This window comes from Lepidochelys olivacea (assembly GCF_965140295.1).
Source record: "Lepidochelys olivacea isolate rLepOli2 genome assembly, chromosome: 25".
NCBI lineage: Eukaryota > Metazoa > Chordata > Testudines > Cheloniidae > Lepidochelys > Lepidochelys olivacea.
This window is the reverse complement of record NC_140435.1, coordinates 19496447-19514287: the sequence shown is the minus strand read 5'-3', so window position 1 is coordinate 19514287 and position 17841 is coordinate 19496447. Positions and strand designations below refer to the sequence as shown.

The 17841-nt window shown below is 42.5% G+C and overlaps 1 protein-coding gene across 4 annotated transcripts in view; it reads right to left on the bottom strand.

Moving 5' to 3' along the window:
• Nucleotides 1-17841, bottom strand: part of MED26 (mediator complex subunit 26) — a 52053-nt gene that overhangs the window by 2243 nt on the left and 31969 nt on the right. For 2 of the 4 annotated variants that reach the window (XM_084614732.1, XM_084614733.1), the window contains exons 2-3: nucleotides 6507-6581; nucleotides 6-4601 (exon numbers count right to left, since the gene is read on the bottom strand). In XM_084614732.1, coding sequence (XP_084470858.1) covers nucleotides 2910-4601; nucleotides 6507-6581 — 1767 coding nt within the window. In that variant the 3' untranslated portion in view covers nucleotides 6-2909. Of the gene's footprint in view, nucleotides 1-5; nucleotides 4602-6506; nucleotides 6582-17841 lie in introns of those variants that run through there. The other 2 variants (XR_014709655.1, XR_014709656.1) reach the window with 2 other exon arrangements.

Here is a 17841-nt window from a genome sequence, read left to right as displayed (position 1 = left end):
TACAGGCACCCATACTGGAATGGGGCCATATCAGAACCTAGATTCATACATGGGAGCCTTTCAATGCCACAGTGGAAGGAGATGTCTGTTCTACACTTGTTAGATTGTAAGTGTTAGGGCAAGGACAGTGCATTTTGGAAAGCACCTAGGGTACAAGCAACTGGCTAAGAAACAGTCCATGCAAAAATATGAAAATACACAAAGGTAAACATGTACAAGGTAAACTTCATTTGAACTGGTTTACAAAATTAACAAGACCACCTTGTAAACATCTTCAACATTTGCTGGAGCTGATAGAACATCACCGTTTACACTAATAGACCATGCTGAAATATAAATGTCTTTGAACCTATTTCTGACCCTGGATTACTTCCAACTTGGTTGACGACCTAGTTTAGAACCATGAAATCTAGTCACACAAGAGATTTAAAGCACACAGTAATCAGTGGAATGTCTGATCAGTTTGTAGGGCTGTGGACAAGAGCTGGGTCTGATACTTTAGACTCCTCCCCTAAAAAATAGATGAAATTAAGATCATCACAGTGGTTAGTCAGCCTCTGGGCACTGTGGCAAGTTGCTTGCAAATGCCAGTGACAATTTAGAGTATTATATTCCTCTACAGACCCCTGTAGTGCAGCCAGAATTTCAGAAGAAATGGAGTAAACAGGAAATAAAACAGTGGCCAAAATTATGTGGTGGATCAGAGCCCAACCATTCCCTTCTGAGAGTAACCCTAAATTCAAAGGCCCTAAAATGGGCAGGTTAATAACCAAGGTCTTTCAGGGAAAGGGGAAGCGAACAGACTCCCTGGGGTGGGGGGGGGGGGGGGTTAGTGTGTAAGTTTTCTAAATAAATAAATGTCAAGCATCTTCCCCACCCATTCCACCCTTTCCAAGACACAAGGTGATACTACCTTCCCCAGCTCCAAACAGCTTGGGTAGTCTTTATCACTGCAGAAGGGTAAAAAATGGAAGTAAACTGAAAATATACTTGGAAACATTTTTATGGTGGCTGGTTTTTCCAGCTGAGAAGCCTTTCTAATTCTGAAGTCCTGGAGAAAAGGGAACAACTAGGCACTGAGGAGAGATTTTGAAATACCCATATACAGCAGGTTTCAATATTTCACAAGCCAGGCAAATCACAGAAGCATTCAGTCTGAATGGGAAAGATTAGATTTTAAAAGCTTTTCTCATTGTACTCCATGGAACAAGCCAATGCTAACCTGGTGAATAACATCCATTATAGAAAGTAGATTTTGTTTGAAAATTAAGAGCCTGATCCTGCTCTCACTAAAATCAGTGGGACTTTTACTAGGACCTCAGTGGAAGCAGGATTGTTGATGTATCTAATGTTACTGCAGTGGCAGTAATCCAGATTTTTTTTTAAAGCACCAGCAGGCCAAAAGCCCAATACCAGATGCTGTAAAAGTAAATTATTCCAATTGCTAATATATTAACAGGAGCTGCAAGTATTTTGCCTATATTGAATATAAAAATATTACTGAATCAGACTGTGATCAGAGGTGAAAGACATTTTACAATTATTATTACTACATACAAAAGTGGACTGAAGAGAAAGCTGAACAATTAGCTCAACTTGTGAGGTATAGTAAAAGTAACTTGGAGGACTCTCTCCGAACCAAGCGCATTCTCCCTGGATTTAACCATAGTTAAAATTATCCAGTATATATTAGTAAATATTGCCAGCACACTTGGAAGACTAAGAAAAGCTAGACAGTACATCTTACATGACTAACGACCTTTAACTGGTTTAGAAAGTAGACTAACAGGATGCAGTTTTAATCACACTGCTGGCAATATGTACTTAGCTTCAACTTGGCTTTTCTGAACTGACCAAACTTTGAAAGTAACCAGTTTAAATATAAATAATTCACAAACTTTTTTGTGCAAATTTTTTTATTTCCACATTTATATCACAATGTGTCCACTTAAAGGACCAAATAGCAAAGTTGCTCCCTTCTGCATCCCAAGAACACAGAAGTCTAATTACTGTACATTCACTAAGGCTCTTTGTTTTTGCAAATTGCGTTTATGATGGATATCCATAAGGCAAACAATATCTAAAGGAATGGTAACAAGTATATTTCCAGCATATAAACAGGCTTCCTTTTTCCCCTCACAGTACAGTTACAAACTTGTAGCACCCTCATTCCTTTTGGATTCTAGAAAAGGTGAATTTTTCTAGAGGTTTGCAGGAAGGGAAAAGGAGAAAAATGATTTGGCTGGTGGTGGAAGAAAAAATTTTAAAAAAAAACCTAGTTTTTGCAGCATTTCTGAGAGACTGGATTTTAACTGAAACCAGACTAAAGTATGTGGATGCCTATGGAATGTTGAGCTGAAGCCGGATCGCCAACCTGCAGTGCAACACCTGCTGTTTAAAACCCAATCTTTGCACCACATAATTTGAAAAGAACACAATCATGTTCAAAGATCTGATGCAAATAAAAACTAGATTTTTTGCACATTGTCTCAGACATCTCACTGCCAAATAAACTCAAATCAAGTCAAATAAATAGATGCATATTTTGTTAAGGTAATTTCTACAATTTTATCTGTACCTGCCTGTAATAAGATTCCGGCATTCACAAAGTGCTGGAAATCATCTTCACTTCTTGGGGACTAACACTTTTTTATAGCTGGCTTGCTATAGAGTTTTGAACTCAAATTATCAACCTTCGAATGCCTTCCTTTGCAATTTTGTTAGTAAACTGGTAGCAGCATTTCACAAAAGGAGAATTTAAAGGAAAGAGCTGTAAACAACCAGCTCCTTCAGACCCTCTGCTCGTTGGCCCTGTTTGTCCAGGACAGGAGGCTCTCTCCATGTTAAGTGGCATAGTGTCTGCCATTTTTTCTAACTGCTGATGTGAGAGCATTTTAGCAAAACTGTACTCAGTCTAGGCAGACATAAGGCAGGATGTTCAATCTACCATCATCCCCATGTGGATCTAAAGATATGCACTGCGTCCAATTATACCAGTTACCCTGTGTATCATAACAGCCATTCACGCCTGGCCAGTGATGTTCACGTATTCTGTTGAGGTCATCGCTTGTGACCTCTCTTGTGACCCCAGGCAAGTCTGTGGGTTTGCTGTTAGGAGCTAGAACATGAGTCTTTCTAGCTTCTCTTCTAGTGCTTTCCTCCTGCTTTAAATATTCAGACATGAAGTAGTGAGCTCCTGGGGTTTGTACTCCTGATGAAGACAGCAAGCTACTTTGTCTGTTTAAATACGACTGAATTATTTCATTTCTGGATAACTCTTTCCAGTTCGTTTGTTCAAAAGGACTTTGCAGGTTGGGTTTTTGCTCCTGCTTGTCTGTTTCTGTCCTGTGCTGTTCAGCGACTACAGGGATTTCTGCCTGCAAAGAATCTTTTTGTGTTAAAGGTTTTATCTGTCCGGTCATGGGATCAAACGTGAGTTTTCTTTCTTTTAATCTCACAGGTTTCACACCCCCTTCTACGACCTGCCCATCCAAATTGACTGTATGGTCTCTGGGTCTGTACCTTTTCTTCTTCTTACTATCTGAACCTGAAGCAGCATCATCACTGTCCATTTTTGAAGTGTCCGGTGAAAAGCCAACATGTGGTGTCAGAGATTCCCCAGGATGCAAGTTAGTTTTGCAGCTAGGAGATGTGTGCTGAAGTGTCCCTGCTGTGTGCCTGTGCTGGCTTTCAGAAGATGCCTGCTCCTGCCAATGTTGAGATACCTCAGTTCCTGATTGCTGAGAAACCTCCAGTCTTTTTGCTGGCATTGGAGGTGTTGATGGTTGCATCAAGGAAGGGGGTGGTGGTGATGGCACCTGTGCAGTATCTAAGATCTGGGACCTTTGAGATGGACTAGGTATTGAACCCTTTGGTGAGTATGTGATATGCTGTCGAGCAAATGTGTCATGCCTAATATTCCCAGGATTAAATGAGGAACAGCGGGGACTCTTAGGTTGGTGCTGTCCTGTGGTTTCTTCCAATTTATCATGCTGCTGAAGCACTGCAGTCTTTAATAATGAGGAAGTGCTTGAAGGTTTTACAAGTCCTGGAGAACTGGTGTGAGGTTTTACAGCATTTACTGGGATCTTACTGTGTTTGTCATTTTCACTATGTTCTGTCCTGCTGCTTTCAGGCCCTGGATGCAGGTTTACATCTACAGGACTGGGGAAACTTTCAGGGCTCCCCGCAACCCCATTAGTTGGTGGAGGAGAAGAGTTTTGTAATACTTCATGACTACCTTTGGAAACTTTAGAAGGAGGGGGGCCCTGATGCCCATCCCTATGTTCGCCTTTCCTTTTCCGATTTCCCAGTTTTTCTGTTTTCGGGGAGTTTAGCTTTTGGATATCATTCCTGCTTTTCAATTCATTGATGGGCTTTGATCCAGTTACTACAGCGGGTGGCACTTCTGGTTTACAGTTGTGTGCACCACCGTTTGCTGATCCAGGTGGATTTGGTAATCCTCTTGGAACGGATTCATTCTGGGTTACAGGTTCTATTAGTTTTTGCCAATTCCGTAGCAATTTCTTGGCACGTTTGGCAAGTTCCTCATTGGATGTCTTCTTTCTTACATCATTGATGAGTTTCCCTAATCTTGTTTCCTATAAAAAGTGAGAAGAGTTGTTTTACAAAAATTTAATTCCGAACAGATAGCATGCAAGTCAAATTGTAAGATGCATTTTCACTTGTCAGTGCATACCGTTCTGCCAAATATCAAACCAAAAATTCACAAAGAATGTAGGAGCTAAATAAGATATTATGCCATTAGTCTTTTTGGAAGGGATTGATTCAGCTGACCCCATGCTCCACCATTTAGGAAACCTACTGTAAGTTTGATTATTTATCTCTTCTCTTTCTCCACTGGCTGAAGTGCCATGGGAGCCATCTGGGGAGGGTGGTGGGGAAGGAGTCCCTCACTCAATAGGAACCTCTTGCAGGTGACCAAGGAGCATGCTCAAGTTCTGAGGAAAGGTGTGCACAACCCCCAACCAGACAAGGTGTGTGTTCACCACCACGGGCATGTAGAAAGAGGGACAAGAAATCACAGACCTTAGAGCTGATAATCACTCTTGGCTTATTGTCACATCCTACTCCACCCTCCAGAGTCAAAGATAGAATTTTCCCCAAGTGCTGTGGGAATGATTTATGGGGCCAATTTAAATAAAATTCTTGGGGTGCCTAAACATGACTTCCCTCAGTTTGCAAGGGAAATATCTGGGCCCTTCTTTGTTTTGTGGTTATACCCAAAACATTCATTTGGAAACATTAGGCAACTGCCCCAGAAATCAGATTACAGGTAAGGAATATTGGCATATAACATTAGACCAAAGAAAGTGCAGTCTGTGAAGTGAAGCACTAACTCCTTTTGCATGTTAGAGGGGATGGGACATGATAGGTTTGAAACTGATAACAGTGGATACATTTCAACCTGAGCCAATTGGAAATGAATCATGATTATGACTGGCATTGGCAGAGCAGTGCTGTGCTGTCCTAGAAAGTAAAAGATTCCCAATGAGGAATGTAATTGAATCCCTTTTGAATACAAGTCAGTTATGTTTTTCAGAGGCATGACACTGCCAGTTTAAGTGCATTCATCAACAGCAACTGGTGACCTGAAGAAGAGCTCTGCATAGCTCAAAAGTTGGTCTCTTTCACCAACAGAAGTTTGAATTCCAAAGCTTTAAATTTAAATTAAATATTTTAAACATCTAGGTGCAAAAAAATCCTCTTTAGCTTTATGGATTTAAAAGGGTCCAAAGAGGACCAGCTTGTGCAGTTGCTGTCCCACCAGCAGAGGTACTGGAAGTCATAATCTGGTGGTTCTCTCAGTGATCCCTTTTGTATACCAAATCTCACAGAGGGCATATGGCATAAGAGTGAAAAGTGAATTGAACAATGAATTACCCAATGTTTATGAGTCAGCGTTCTTTAGCTATATAGTATTCTCACAGGGGGAACTAACCTCACAGCCAATCAACGATTGGCACTGAATTGGGCATATTTCAAACTAATTTTATGGCTATATAAAGTGATGTTATTCATGGTAGGTTATCAAAGAGAATTGGGGATTGGTCCTGCTTTGAGCAGGGGGTTGGACTAGATCTCCTGAGGTCCCTTCCAACCCTGATATTCTATGATTCTAAGTGACCAGTCATAAGATACAGAAGTGATACTGGCTGAATAAGACAAGGAATTAACCAGTGACAAGTAGGGATTGCTCTGGTCCCTTATGTGAACAGAAATTGGATTGCCCCATACACCAATGTAGTTACTCTTCTACTGGTATATGATTCCACCAAGACAACTCTTTCGGTCATGTACGGAGGTGCCAGAAGAAGGAGTGGGGACGAATTACTATATCTTTGCCTTAAATTTGTAATCTTTTGTTGTTTATCTGTTTTTGTGGAAGAGCTGGAATACATTAAAGGGGATTCAAAAGATATTGTACAGAGGCGATCTGTTTTCATACATAAGCATATGTGGATTTTACATGTAAGGTGACATACCTCAAGTGCCTCTTTGGTTATGGGATATTTCTCCAAGCTGGAGATCACTTCCAGCACTGCCACCATGTTATGGATCTGCAACAAGGAAGAGAAAGCTATTTAAATTTTTGTGCATACATTTTAGTGCTCAAATAATGCCACATTTAAAACATGTTATATTGTATAATTACAAGAAGAACTGAGCCCAAAATGGCCACCACATCTCCTGGCTTAGGGAGCTGCCTGTGTGCAATAAGAGGGAAAAGGATACTCCTCCAGCCTACCACCTGGAAGTTGAAGGAGCTGTTACAATCTTGCTCTTACATAAAACTAAGTTCAACACACACTCTCAGAGCATGTTGCCAGCTGAAGTGCTTGATTTCAAGTGAACACCCATGATAGTACATACCTATTTTCATACATAAAGATGTGACCAGTTTATGCACAAGGTACATTCACCATACGTTAAAATAAGGTGAGAATGGCAAGCATAAAGACAAAACCACCCAGTTTCCACTCCTCCGGGTAAAATCCTGAATGAGTAGACTTGTACTGTGTCCCAAGTGTCAGACCAACAAGGAAAGCAAATTCCAGAGCACAAGACAGAGAATGCACATCAGTGCCCAGAGTTCAAATCTAGGGTCTGTTAGCTAGGATGGCCACACTGGTCAACTGTAAGCATAGTACTATGGGAAAGAACCTAGGATCCAAACCACAGACAGCTTGATAGTAGGGTTGGATAATATTGTGTATATTCAACAGTGGTGGCATAGATTAAATGTTAAATTAAAATATTTAATCTTGTTCAGTCTATTAATGTACTGTACTTTTGAGAATCACTCAAATTGCTCATATGGTGGCATGTAACAAATACTCACATAACAGACTGAACCAGCCCAATATTTTATGGCATTTTTGAAAAAAGTCTGCTGTAAAGCCAGACTGGTGAAAGCTATGTTCTTGATCGACAAATACAGTACCATCATATGCCACAATAGGGGTTAAACCCTGAAATTCATATCTGTCCTTACATAACGAACTCAATAAAAATGAAATTTTACAATACTTTTTCTCCCCCACAAAGCCATAGCTTTAAGGGTTTCATGAAAACATGGGGCTGAACCGGCAGTTGAGCATTACTACCACTGAAGCATTATACAGTGTGTTTAGTGCTGTATGAGACAGGAAGAGAGAAAAATCCCTGCTCCAGTGAGCTTACAACATAAGCAGAGAGAAAAAAACAAATGCAGGAGATGCCCCAGAGGATTGTTCAGTCTGTGCTCAGATAGGTGGCTTACCATGTAAAGGAACCTGCTCCATCATCATCATAGGCATTCTGCCTACACTTTACCACACTGAGAAAACTAGAAGCTGATAAAGAGTTCCAGTTTGAAATCAGTCTCATGCAAAGAGAACAGAACAACACAGCCAATATAAATGGTTTTCATGGAGCCACAGCATGTGTCTAACCTGAACTGTGGGATTAATGATCAGGGCCAGTCTTAAACACAAAAGTCCTGATCCAGAATCAGCCACAGTTCATGCAGTCTGTTGATTCCAGTGGAGTCTAACTAGGCACAAGCTGTGCAAGCAGCCACTTTGGATCCTCCATCCCATTATACCAGTACATCTCATGGGTGGTCCCATCTACCTCTTCATCAATAGGGCTGTGGGGGAAAGGCTGCTGAGAAGTCTGCTTGATGCTAGACGCCCCCAACAGCATCCTTGACTTAACAGAAGAAAGGAACTCTGCCTTATATTCCCTCCCCCTTCCAGAAACACGGGATTCCATAAATTGTAATGCTGGCCCTGTCAATGATAAACATTTCAGAGAAAGCCAGCCAAATCTAAAGTAGCATTACTTTTCCTATAGTCTAGACAAGAAACTCCCAACCCACAGCCCATTGAGCACATGCTGATATGGAGAGCTGTCTGGTCATGTGGTGCTGCCTCTCCTTGTTTCCAACTGAGAAAGTCATAACAGCTGGGAGGAGAGGTAAAATGAAGAGCAAAAGTAGTCAATCTGATTAACTCTTTCCAAGAACACCACTCAAGACAAGTAATAAATAAATACATACTTTCCTATAACTTTTCCTGTGAGGAATTAATCTTGCTGTCATAGGAATATTATGCAGTTAATTGGGAGTTAAACTGGTACCCAAAAAATCTGAACATTAATCTGAACATTATCTACACTATGAAAGAGCTTGGGAACCAGTTTAGACAGACTTTTCTAACAGCAATGGTGAAAACATAATTTCAGAGTTATTTTTAAGTATCACTTCACTGAATGCATTAGTTATACCAGAGATCGATATCTGTGTAAAACAGTAACTTCTCCATTGTACTTCCTGAATGAATTTTCATCAAACAATACTTTGAGAAAAATCTACATAAGTGACTCATTTTCACAGAGGGGTAGATACTGAGCAAAGTCTAAAAACCTCAACAAACCATAGTAAAGAGTTTAAAACCAGAAAGAGAAACAAGAAACACTATGCCCAGTAGGTGTCCTCCAATTGTCACAGCAAGTAACAAATCTCTGCTTTATGAGCTCTAAACTCAGTCTCAAACACTTGGTATTCTCAGCACCAAAAATTCCAAAGCTATGCTACCTTACATATAGGTTAGGAAGGAGTTATTCTATAAATTTATATCACATTAACACACTTGGTGCCATGTTTTCAAATGGGCCTCAATGCAACCTTCATCTGTACATCTGCAGCTTTATGCATACACATCACATGTGCACAAACTTAGCATAAGTGAGATTGAAATGCTCAGGTGACAGTGTTCAAAAACAAATGCACTACAAAACCAATAATATTCTTGAGATACATCAATGATATTTTCATTCTCTGGACAGAAACTTCCTCAGATATCTACCACAACTTCAACAGCCTAAACTGCCCATCCATTTGACTTGCTCTAGAACACACCCACACTAGCATCAACTTCCTGGACACCACGATCAGCTTCAACAATGGAACCTGAGCCACTATGGATGAAGAAGCCCTCTACACCAACATTCCACACAAAGATGGACTACAAGCCATCAGGAACAGTATCCCCGATAATGTCACAGCAAACCTGGTGGCTGAACTTTGTGACTTTGTCCTCACCCATAACTATTTCACATTTGGGGACAATGTATACCTTCAAATCAGCGGCACTGCTATGGGTACCCGCACGGCCCCACAGCATGCCAACATTTTTATGGCTGACTTAGAACAACGCTTCCTCAGCTCTTGTCCCCTAACGTCCCTACTCTACTTGCGCTACACTGATGACCTCTTCATCATCTGGACCCATGGAAAAGAAGCCCTTGAGGAATTCCACCAGGATTTCAACAATTTCCATCCCACCATCAACCTCAGCCTGGTCCAGTCCACACAAGAGATCCACTTCCTGGACACTACGGTGCTAATAAGCGATGGTCACATAAACACCACCCAACACTGGAAACCTACTGACCGCTATGCCTACCTACATGCCTCCAGCTTTCACCCAGATCACACCACACGATCCATTGTCTACAGCCAAGCTCTACGATACAACCGCATTTGCTCCAACCCCTCAGACAGAGACAAACACCTACAAGATCTCTATCAAGCCTTCTTACAACTACAGTACCCACCTGCTGAAGTGAAGAAACAGATTGACAGAGCCAGAAGAGTACCCAGAAGTCACCTACTCCAGGACAGGCCCAACAAAGAAAATAACAGAATGCCACTAGCCATCACCTTCAGCCCCCAACTAAAACCTCTCCAACGCATCATCAAGGATCTACAACCTATCCTGAAGGATGACCCATCACTCTCACAGATCTTGGGAGACAGGCCAGTCCTTTCTTACAGACAGCCCCCCAACCTGAAGCAAATACCACCAGCAACCACACACCACACCACAGACCCACTAACCCAGGAACCTATCCTTGCAACAAAGCTCGTTGCCAACTGAGTCCACATATCTATTCAGGGGACACCATAATAGGGCCTAATCACATCAGAGGCTCGTACACCTGCACATCTACCAATGTGATACATGCCATCATGTGCCAGCAATGCCCCTCTGCCATGTACATTGGCCAAACTGGACAGTCTCTACGCAAAAGAATAAATGGACACAAATCAGACGTCAAGAACAACATTCAAAAACCAGTCCGAGAACACTTCAATCTCTTTGGTCACTCAATTACAGACCTAAAAGTTGCAGTTCTTCAACAAAAAAACTTCAAAAAACAGACTCCAAGGAGAGACTGCTGAATTGGAATTAATTTGCAAACTGGATACAATTAACTTAGGCTTGAATAAAGACTGGGAGTGGATGGGTCATTACACAAAGTAAAACTATTTCCCCATGTTTATCTCCCCCCGCCCCATTCCTCGGACCTTCTTGTCAATTGCTGGAAATGGCCCACCTTGATTATCACTACAAAAGGTTTTTTTTCTCTCCTGCTGGGAATAGCTCACCTTAAGTGATCACTCTCATTACAGTGTGTACGGTAACACCCATTGTTTCATGTTCTCTGTGTATATAAATCTCCCCACTGTATTTTCCACTGAATGCATCCGACGAAGTGAGCTGTAGCTCACAAAAGTTTAGGCTCAAATAAATTGGTTAGTCTCTAAGGTGCCACAAGTACTCCTTTTCTTTTTGCAGATACAGACTAACACGGCTGCTACTCTGAAACCGTACACAAGAAACCCACAGATCGCCACACCTATCTTAACTGATCCAGTAACCATCCCAAACACACCAAGAAATCTGCTACACATAGCCAGGCACTCAGACACCATAGAATATGCTCTGAGGAGAAAGTCTGGGATACACACCTTAAACGACTTCTCTGGTGGAGTGTCCTTGTGTGGCGAAGTAGATCACATCATGGAATGGGCTACCCAAATGCCCAAAGAGAACCTGCTTCAATACAGAAATAAAAAACCCTTTGACCGCACAACCCTAATTGTCACCTATCACCCCACATTGGAACTCATACAGGGTATCAAACAAACGAAGAGGTTACTGACATGTAACTGGCGATTCTTTGAGATGTGTGGTCCCTATTCTGTATTCCACTGAGGGTTTACACATGCGCACCATGCTCCCAGAGTCAGAGAATTTGAAAGTAGTGTCTGTTGGTTTGAACATGTGCCTTAGCTGACCTCATGCTTCTGCTCAAGGTGACAAAGGGCAGGACAGACCTACCACATCTCCAGTTCCTTCTCCACTGTGAATCAGACAGATCCCCATAGTAAAGGGGAAGGAGGGCAGGAAATGGAATACACGTGGACTTTGAGAGTTAATGGCAAGACCCGCCACCTTCAAGGATAGAAGGTAGTCCAGGAGAAGGGGGATCCCCATCGATTCCATCAAAACTCCCTTTTGTTGGACCCAGGAAATGAAGCCTTTCCACTTAGCCTGTAAAAGTGTTTAGTGGATTCTTTCCTGCTGCTGGAGAGAATATTTCTCAGCTGTGCAAGACAGGTCCATCCTGAAGTTGATGCCCATCCAAATACCATGCTCTGAGATGGAGCACCTGTATATTGGGATGTCTGATCTCACGGTTGAACTATGTCAGCAGGTTGGAGAAGGTGAGGATAAGAATTGGTGGATGGTTGACATCTGAAGGAGACTGGGAAACCAGAACTGTCTGGGTCATGACCATCACTCTGTCTCATCAGATTTTATGGAGTACCCAAGGTAGGAGCAGCAGAGGAGGAAAGGCATAGTTGATTTGGTCGGACCCGGAGGGTAGTGGCAGAGACCTCCCTGGAGTAGCGTGTAGTGCATTTGAGGTTTATATGGGAGGCAAAGAGGTGTGTGGTTGGAAACCCCCATCAGGTGAAGATGTTTTGAACTACTGAATTGTGGAGTACCCATTTCTGGTAAATCACAAGACGTCTGCTGAGTGAATCCGTGAGCACATTCTGTGTCCCTGCAAGGTAGGGTGCAGACAGGAGGATCTGGTGAGTGACTCACTAATTCCAGAGATTGACTGCTTCTGTGCATAAAGCAGTCAATCTCGTGCCTCCATTTGTTGAGGAAGAAAACAGCAGTGGTGTTCTCTCATGTCGGACAACATGATGAGAATGGTTATGGGAGAAAGGATTGACATGCTTTCATTACAGCTCAGAGTTCCAGGGTATTGATATGCATCCTGGATTCTCAAGGAGACCATGTTCCCTGTGACATGCAATCATCCACATGCTCATCTATGTGCACTCCCCAGCCTATGAGAGATGCATTGATGATCATCATCTTGTCTGAGGACAATGAAGGAAGGAAACCTCTGTGCATATATGATGTGGGTCTGTCCACCACTGAAGGGTGAACAGTACCCTGGTGAGGACTGTCAGCATGAGGTCCATGATGTGACGTTTTGGCAAGTAAACCATCTGGAGCACATCTGGAGGCAATGAAGGTAGAGTCAAGCAAAGGCAGTCACCTATGTACACTAAGCCATGTGGCCAAGGAAGGATAGGCAAGTCCTGGCTGGTACGTGAACGCTCCTTACTGCTGTCAAGATTTCGGCGTAAGGCTTCATGAGCCACAAAAGTAAGGGGTACGCTGGGTCTCCCAGGATCACTGTGGGCATTTCCACACCCCCACTGGAATCTTCTGGTCTGGAAAGGAAATACCCGCTTGCAGCTTTCTATACAGACCTGAGTTCCTGAAGATGTATGCGTCATGAAGCTTCCCTGACCACCCCGCATTGATATCCATGAAATGACCCCATTGATTCACCTGTGCCTGGAGTACCACAGAGAAAAGACGGTTGCCTTTTCCGTAAGTGGTATTCTTCGAGATGTGTTCCTCATGTCCTTGCCACATGCACTAGTGCCGGAAGTTTTTCCTCGCAGCAGTATCCATAGGGGGACCAGCTCTGGCACCCTCTGGAATGGTGCCCACATGGCACGGTATGATGGCGCCCACCTTCAGTTCTTTCTTGCCAGAAATTCCAACAGTGGGGAAGGAGGGCAGGTTGTGGAATGGACATGAGCAACACATCTCGAAAAACACCAGTTATGGAAAAGGTAACTGTATTTTGTTCTTTGAGTGCTTGTTAATGTCCATTCCATATTAGGTGGTTCCAAAGCAGTACCCTGGAGGTGGGAAGGAGTTCATGGACTTGTAGATTGCAACATAGCTCTGCCGAACGCAGCATCATCTCTGGCCTGTTGAGTGATGGCATAATGAGCTGTAAACGTATGAACAGAGGACCACATTGCGACTCTACAGATGTCCTGGATAGGGATGTGCACCAGAAGACCACCAAAGATGCCTGCGCTCTGACAATCAGCAGCAGCGGAACCCCCACCAGATCGTAACAGGTGCTTTTGCAGGGACTATTCACAGGGAGTTTCGAGAGGGAGTTCTCCAGGTGAAGGAGGAGCAAATATGGGACCCTTGGGGTAAGTGGCTGTCTGTAGTTTGTGATTGGGGGTTACTTGCTGTGTGCTGAGCTTGTGTGTCTGTCTAAAGGACTGTGTGCTGTGGCCAGCAGTTGGAAGCCATGAGCTTGTAAACAAGGTTTGAAATCTAGAAGCCTGTGTTCATTGGCTGAGCCTTAGTCAGGGGGCGGGGCTATCAAGAAGGCCAGGGCTTTATAAAGCAGTGAGCAAGTGACCAGGGACCGCTAACAGGGAGGTGGGAAGGGGGTGAGGTACACTTGCCATTCTTTAAAACCTTTAAACTAAACTATAATCAAAACTTCTTGATTTAAACAAAAACCTTATCATTAACCTAGGTAGCTGTAGGAGAAATGCAGGCAGAAGCCAAGCAGCAGAGTGGAGACTACCCTGTTTATTGTACTCAGTGTAGCATGATTATCTGCCCTGTGGGCGGGTGGCGTGTGTGCATTCAGTGCAAGGAGCTCCTGGCCCTCAGAGACTGTGTATGGGCTTTGGAGGCCAGGGTGGTGGAACTGGAGGAGCTAAGGGAGGCAGAGAGGTATGTTGATGAGGCTTTCTGGGACACTGTAGATTTGTCCCACCTCCGGTCAGACAGCCCGTGTGCTGTTGAGGAGGATGAAAGGCCCAGAGAAGGAGAGCAGTCAACAGGAACCAAGGGAAACCTTCCCATAATTGGGACCCTCCTTCCAGATGATGTTGGGGTATCCTCTCGCACTGAAGTTACCTCTCCGGGGGAGGGAACTCCAGTCATTAGGAAAAGGCAGGTGTTAATGGGAGATTCGATCATTAGAAACATAGTTGGGTTTGTGATGTCCGGGAGAACTGTATGATGACTTGCCTGCTTGGTGCAAAGGTTGCAGATCTCTCGAGGCATCTAGATAAGACTTATGTGTAGTGCTAGGGAGGAGCCAGTGGTCATGGTACATGTAGGTACCAATGACATAGGGAAGGGTAGGAGAGACATCCTGGAGGCCAAATTTAGGCTGCTAGGAAAGAGACTAAAATCCAGGACCTCTATGGTGGCATTCTCGGAAATGCTTCCAGTTCCATGCGCAGGGCCAGGTAGGCAGGCAGAGCTTCAGAGTCTGAATGCGTGGATGAGACGATGGTGTAGAAAGGAGGGGTTTAGATTTATTAGGAACTGGGGAACTTTTGGGATAGGGGGAGCCTATACAAGAAGGATGGGCTCCACCTAAACCAAAGTGGATCCAGGCTGCTGGCACTTCACATTAAAAAGGTTGCAGAGCAGTTTTTAAATTAAGAGATGGGGAAAGCCAATTGCTGCAGAGGCGCATGTGGATCAGACAGACTTCTCTTAGAGGAGAGTCTATTGATAGAGATTCTCTAGGTTTTCGTTAGGAGGTAGGTACGGAAGAGGATAAAGTATGGGCCAGATCAGACGAGAAACATTCACAGAAAGAATCTGACCCATCAGAAAAGGTCAGAAAAATAAGCAGTGACAAGTTTTTAAAGTGCTTGTACACAAATGCTAGAAGTCTAAATAATAAGACAGGTGAACTAGAGTGCCTCGTGTTAGAGGACATTGATATAATAGGCATCACAGAAACCTGGTGGAGTGAGGACAAATCAATGGGACACAATCATTCCGCGGTACAAAATATATCGGAAGGACAGGTCGTGCCGGGGGGGAGAGACCAACACTATATGTGAAAAAAAATGTAGAATCAAACTAAATAAAAATCTTAAATGAATCCACATGTTCCATAGAATCTCTATGGATAGTAATTCCATGCTCTAATAAGAATATAACAGTAGGGATCTATTTTCGACCACCTGACCAGGTCAGTGATAGTGACAATGAAATGCTAAGGGAGAGTAAAGAGGCTATCAAAAAAACCCTAAATAATAGTGGGGGATTTCAGTTATCCCCATACTGACTGGGGTACATGTCACCTCAGGATGAAATGCAGATACAAAACTTCGATAGTTTAAAGGACTCCTTGGAGCAGCTGGTACAGGAACCCACAAGGGGAGAGGCAACTCTTGATTTAGTCCTGAGTGGAGTACAGGATCTGGTCCAAGAGGTAACTATAACAGGACCGCTTAGAAACAGTGACCAACATTTAACATTCCTGTGTGGGAAGAACACCTTAACAGCCCAACACTGTGGCATTTAATTTCAGAAAGGGGAACTATGCAAAAATGAGATGGTTAATTAAACAGAAATTAAAAGGTACAGGGACTAGAGTAAAATCCCTGCAAGCTGCATGGACACTTTTCAAAGACACCGTAATAAAGGCTCAACTTAAACATATACCCCAAATTAAAAAACACAGTAAAAACTAGAAAACAGCCACCGTGGCTTAACAACCATGTAAAAGAAGCAGTGAGAGATAAAAAGGCATCTTTTAAAAAGTGGAAGTCAAATCCTAGTGAGGTAAATAGAAAGGAGCATAAACACTGCCAAATTAAATGTAAAAATGTAATAAGAAAAGCCAAAAAGGAGTCTGAAGAACAGCTAGCCAAAAACTCAAAAGGTAATAGCAAAATTTTTTTTAAGTACATCAGAAGCAGGAAGCCTACTAAACAACCACTGGGGCCCCTGGATGATCAAGATACAAAAGGAGAACTTAAAGACAATAAAGTCATTGCAGAGAAACTAAATTAATTCTTTGATTCAGTCTTCACGGCTGAGGATGTTAGGGAGATTCCCAAACCTGAGCAGTCTTTTGTAGGTGACAAATATGAGAAATTGTCACAGATTGAAGTGTCACTAGAGGAGGTTTTGGAATTAACTGAGAAACTTAACAGTAACAAGTCACCGGGACCAGATGGCATTCACCCAAGACTTCTGAAAGAACTCAAATGTGAAATTGCAGAACTATTAACTATGGTTTGTAATCTGCCCTTTAAATCAGCTACTGTACCCAATGACTGGAAAATAGCTAATGTAACGCCAATATTTAAGAAGGGCTCTAGAGGTGATCCTGGCAATTACAGACCGGTAAGTCTAACATCAGAACCAGGCAAATTAGTTGAAACAATAGTAGAGAATAAAATTGTCAGACACATAGAAGAACAAATTGTTGTACAAAAGTCTACATGGTTTCTGTAAAGGGAGATCATGTCTTACTATCAGAGTTCTTTGAGCAGGTCAAACAAACATGTAGACAAGGGGGAATCCAGTGGACATAGTGTACTTAGATTTCCAGAAAGTCTTGACAAGGTCCCTCACCAAAGGCTCTTACGTAAATCAAGATGTCATGAGATAAGAGGGAAGACCTTTTCATGGATTGAGAACTGGTTAAAAGACATGGAACAAAGGGTAGGAATAAATGGTAAATTTTCAGAATGGAGAGGGGTAACTAGTGGTGTTCCCCAAGGGGTCAGTCCTTTCAACTTATTCATAAATGATCTGGAGAAAGGAGTAAACAGTGAGGTGGCAAAGTTTGCAGACAATACTAAATTGCTCAAGATAGTTAAGACCAAAGCAGACTGAAGAACTTCAAACAGATCTCACAAAACTAAGTGATTGGGCAACAAAATGGCAAATGAAATTTAATGTGAATAAATGTAAAGTAATGCACATTGGAAAAAATAATCCCAACTATACATACAATATGATGGGGGCTAATTTAGCTACAACCAATCAGGAGAAAGATCTTAGTCATTGTGGATAGTTCTCTGAAGACATCCACGCAGTGTGCAACGGCAGTCAAAAAAGCAAATGGGATGTTAGGAATCATTAAAAAAGGGATATAGAATTAGATGGAGACTATCTTATTGACCTTATATAAATCCATAGTATGCCCATATCTTGAATACTGTGTACAGATGTGGTCCCCTCATCTCAAAAAAGATATATATACACTGGCATTAAAAAAGGTTCAGAGAAGGGCAACTAAAATGATTAGGGGTTTGGAACGGGTCCCATATGAGGAGAGATTAAAGAGGCTAGGACTTTTCAGCTTAGAAAAGAG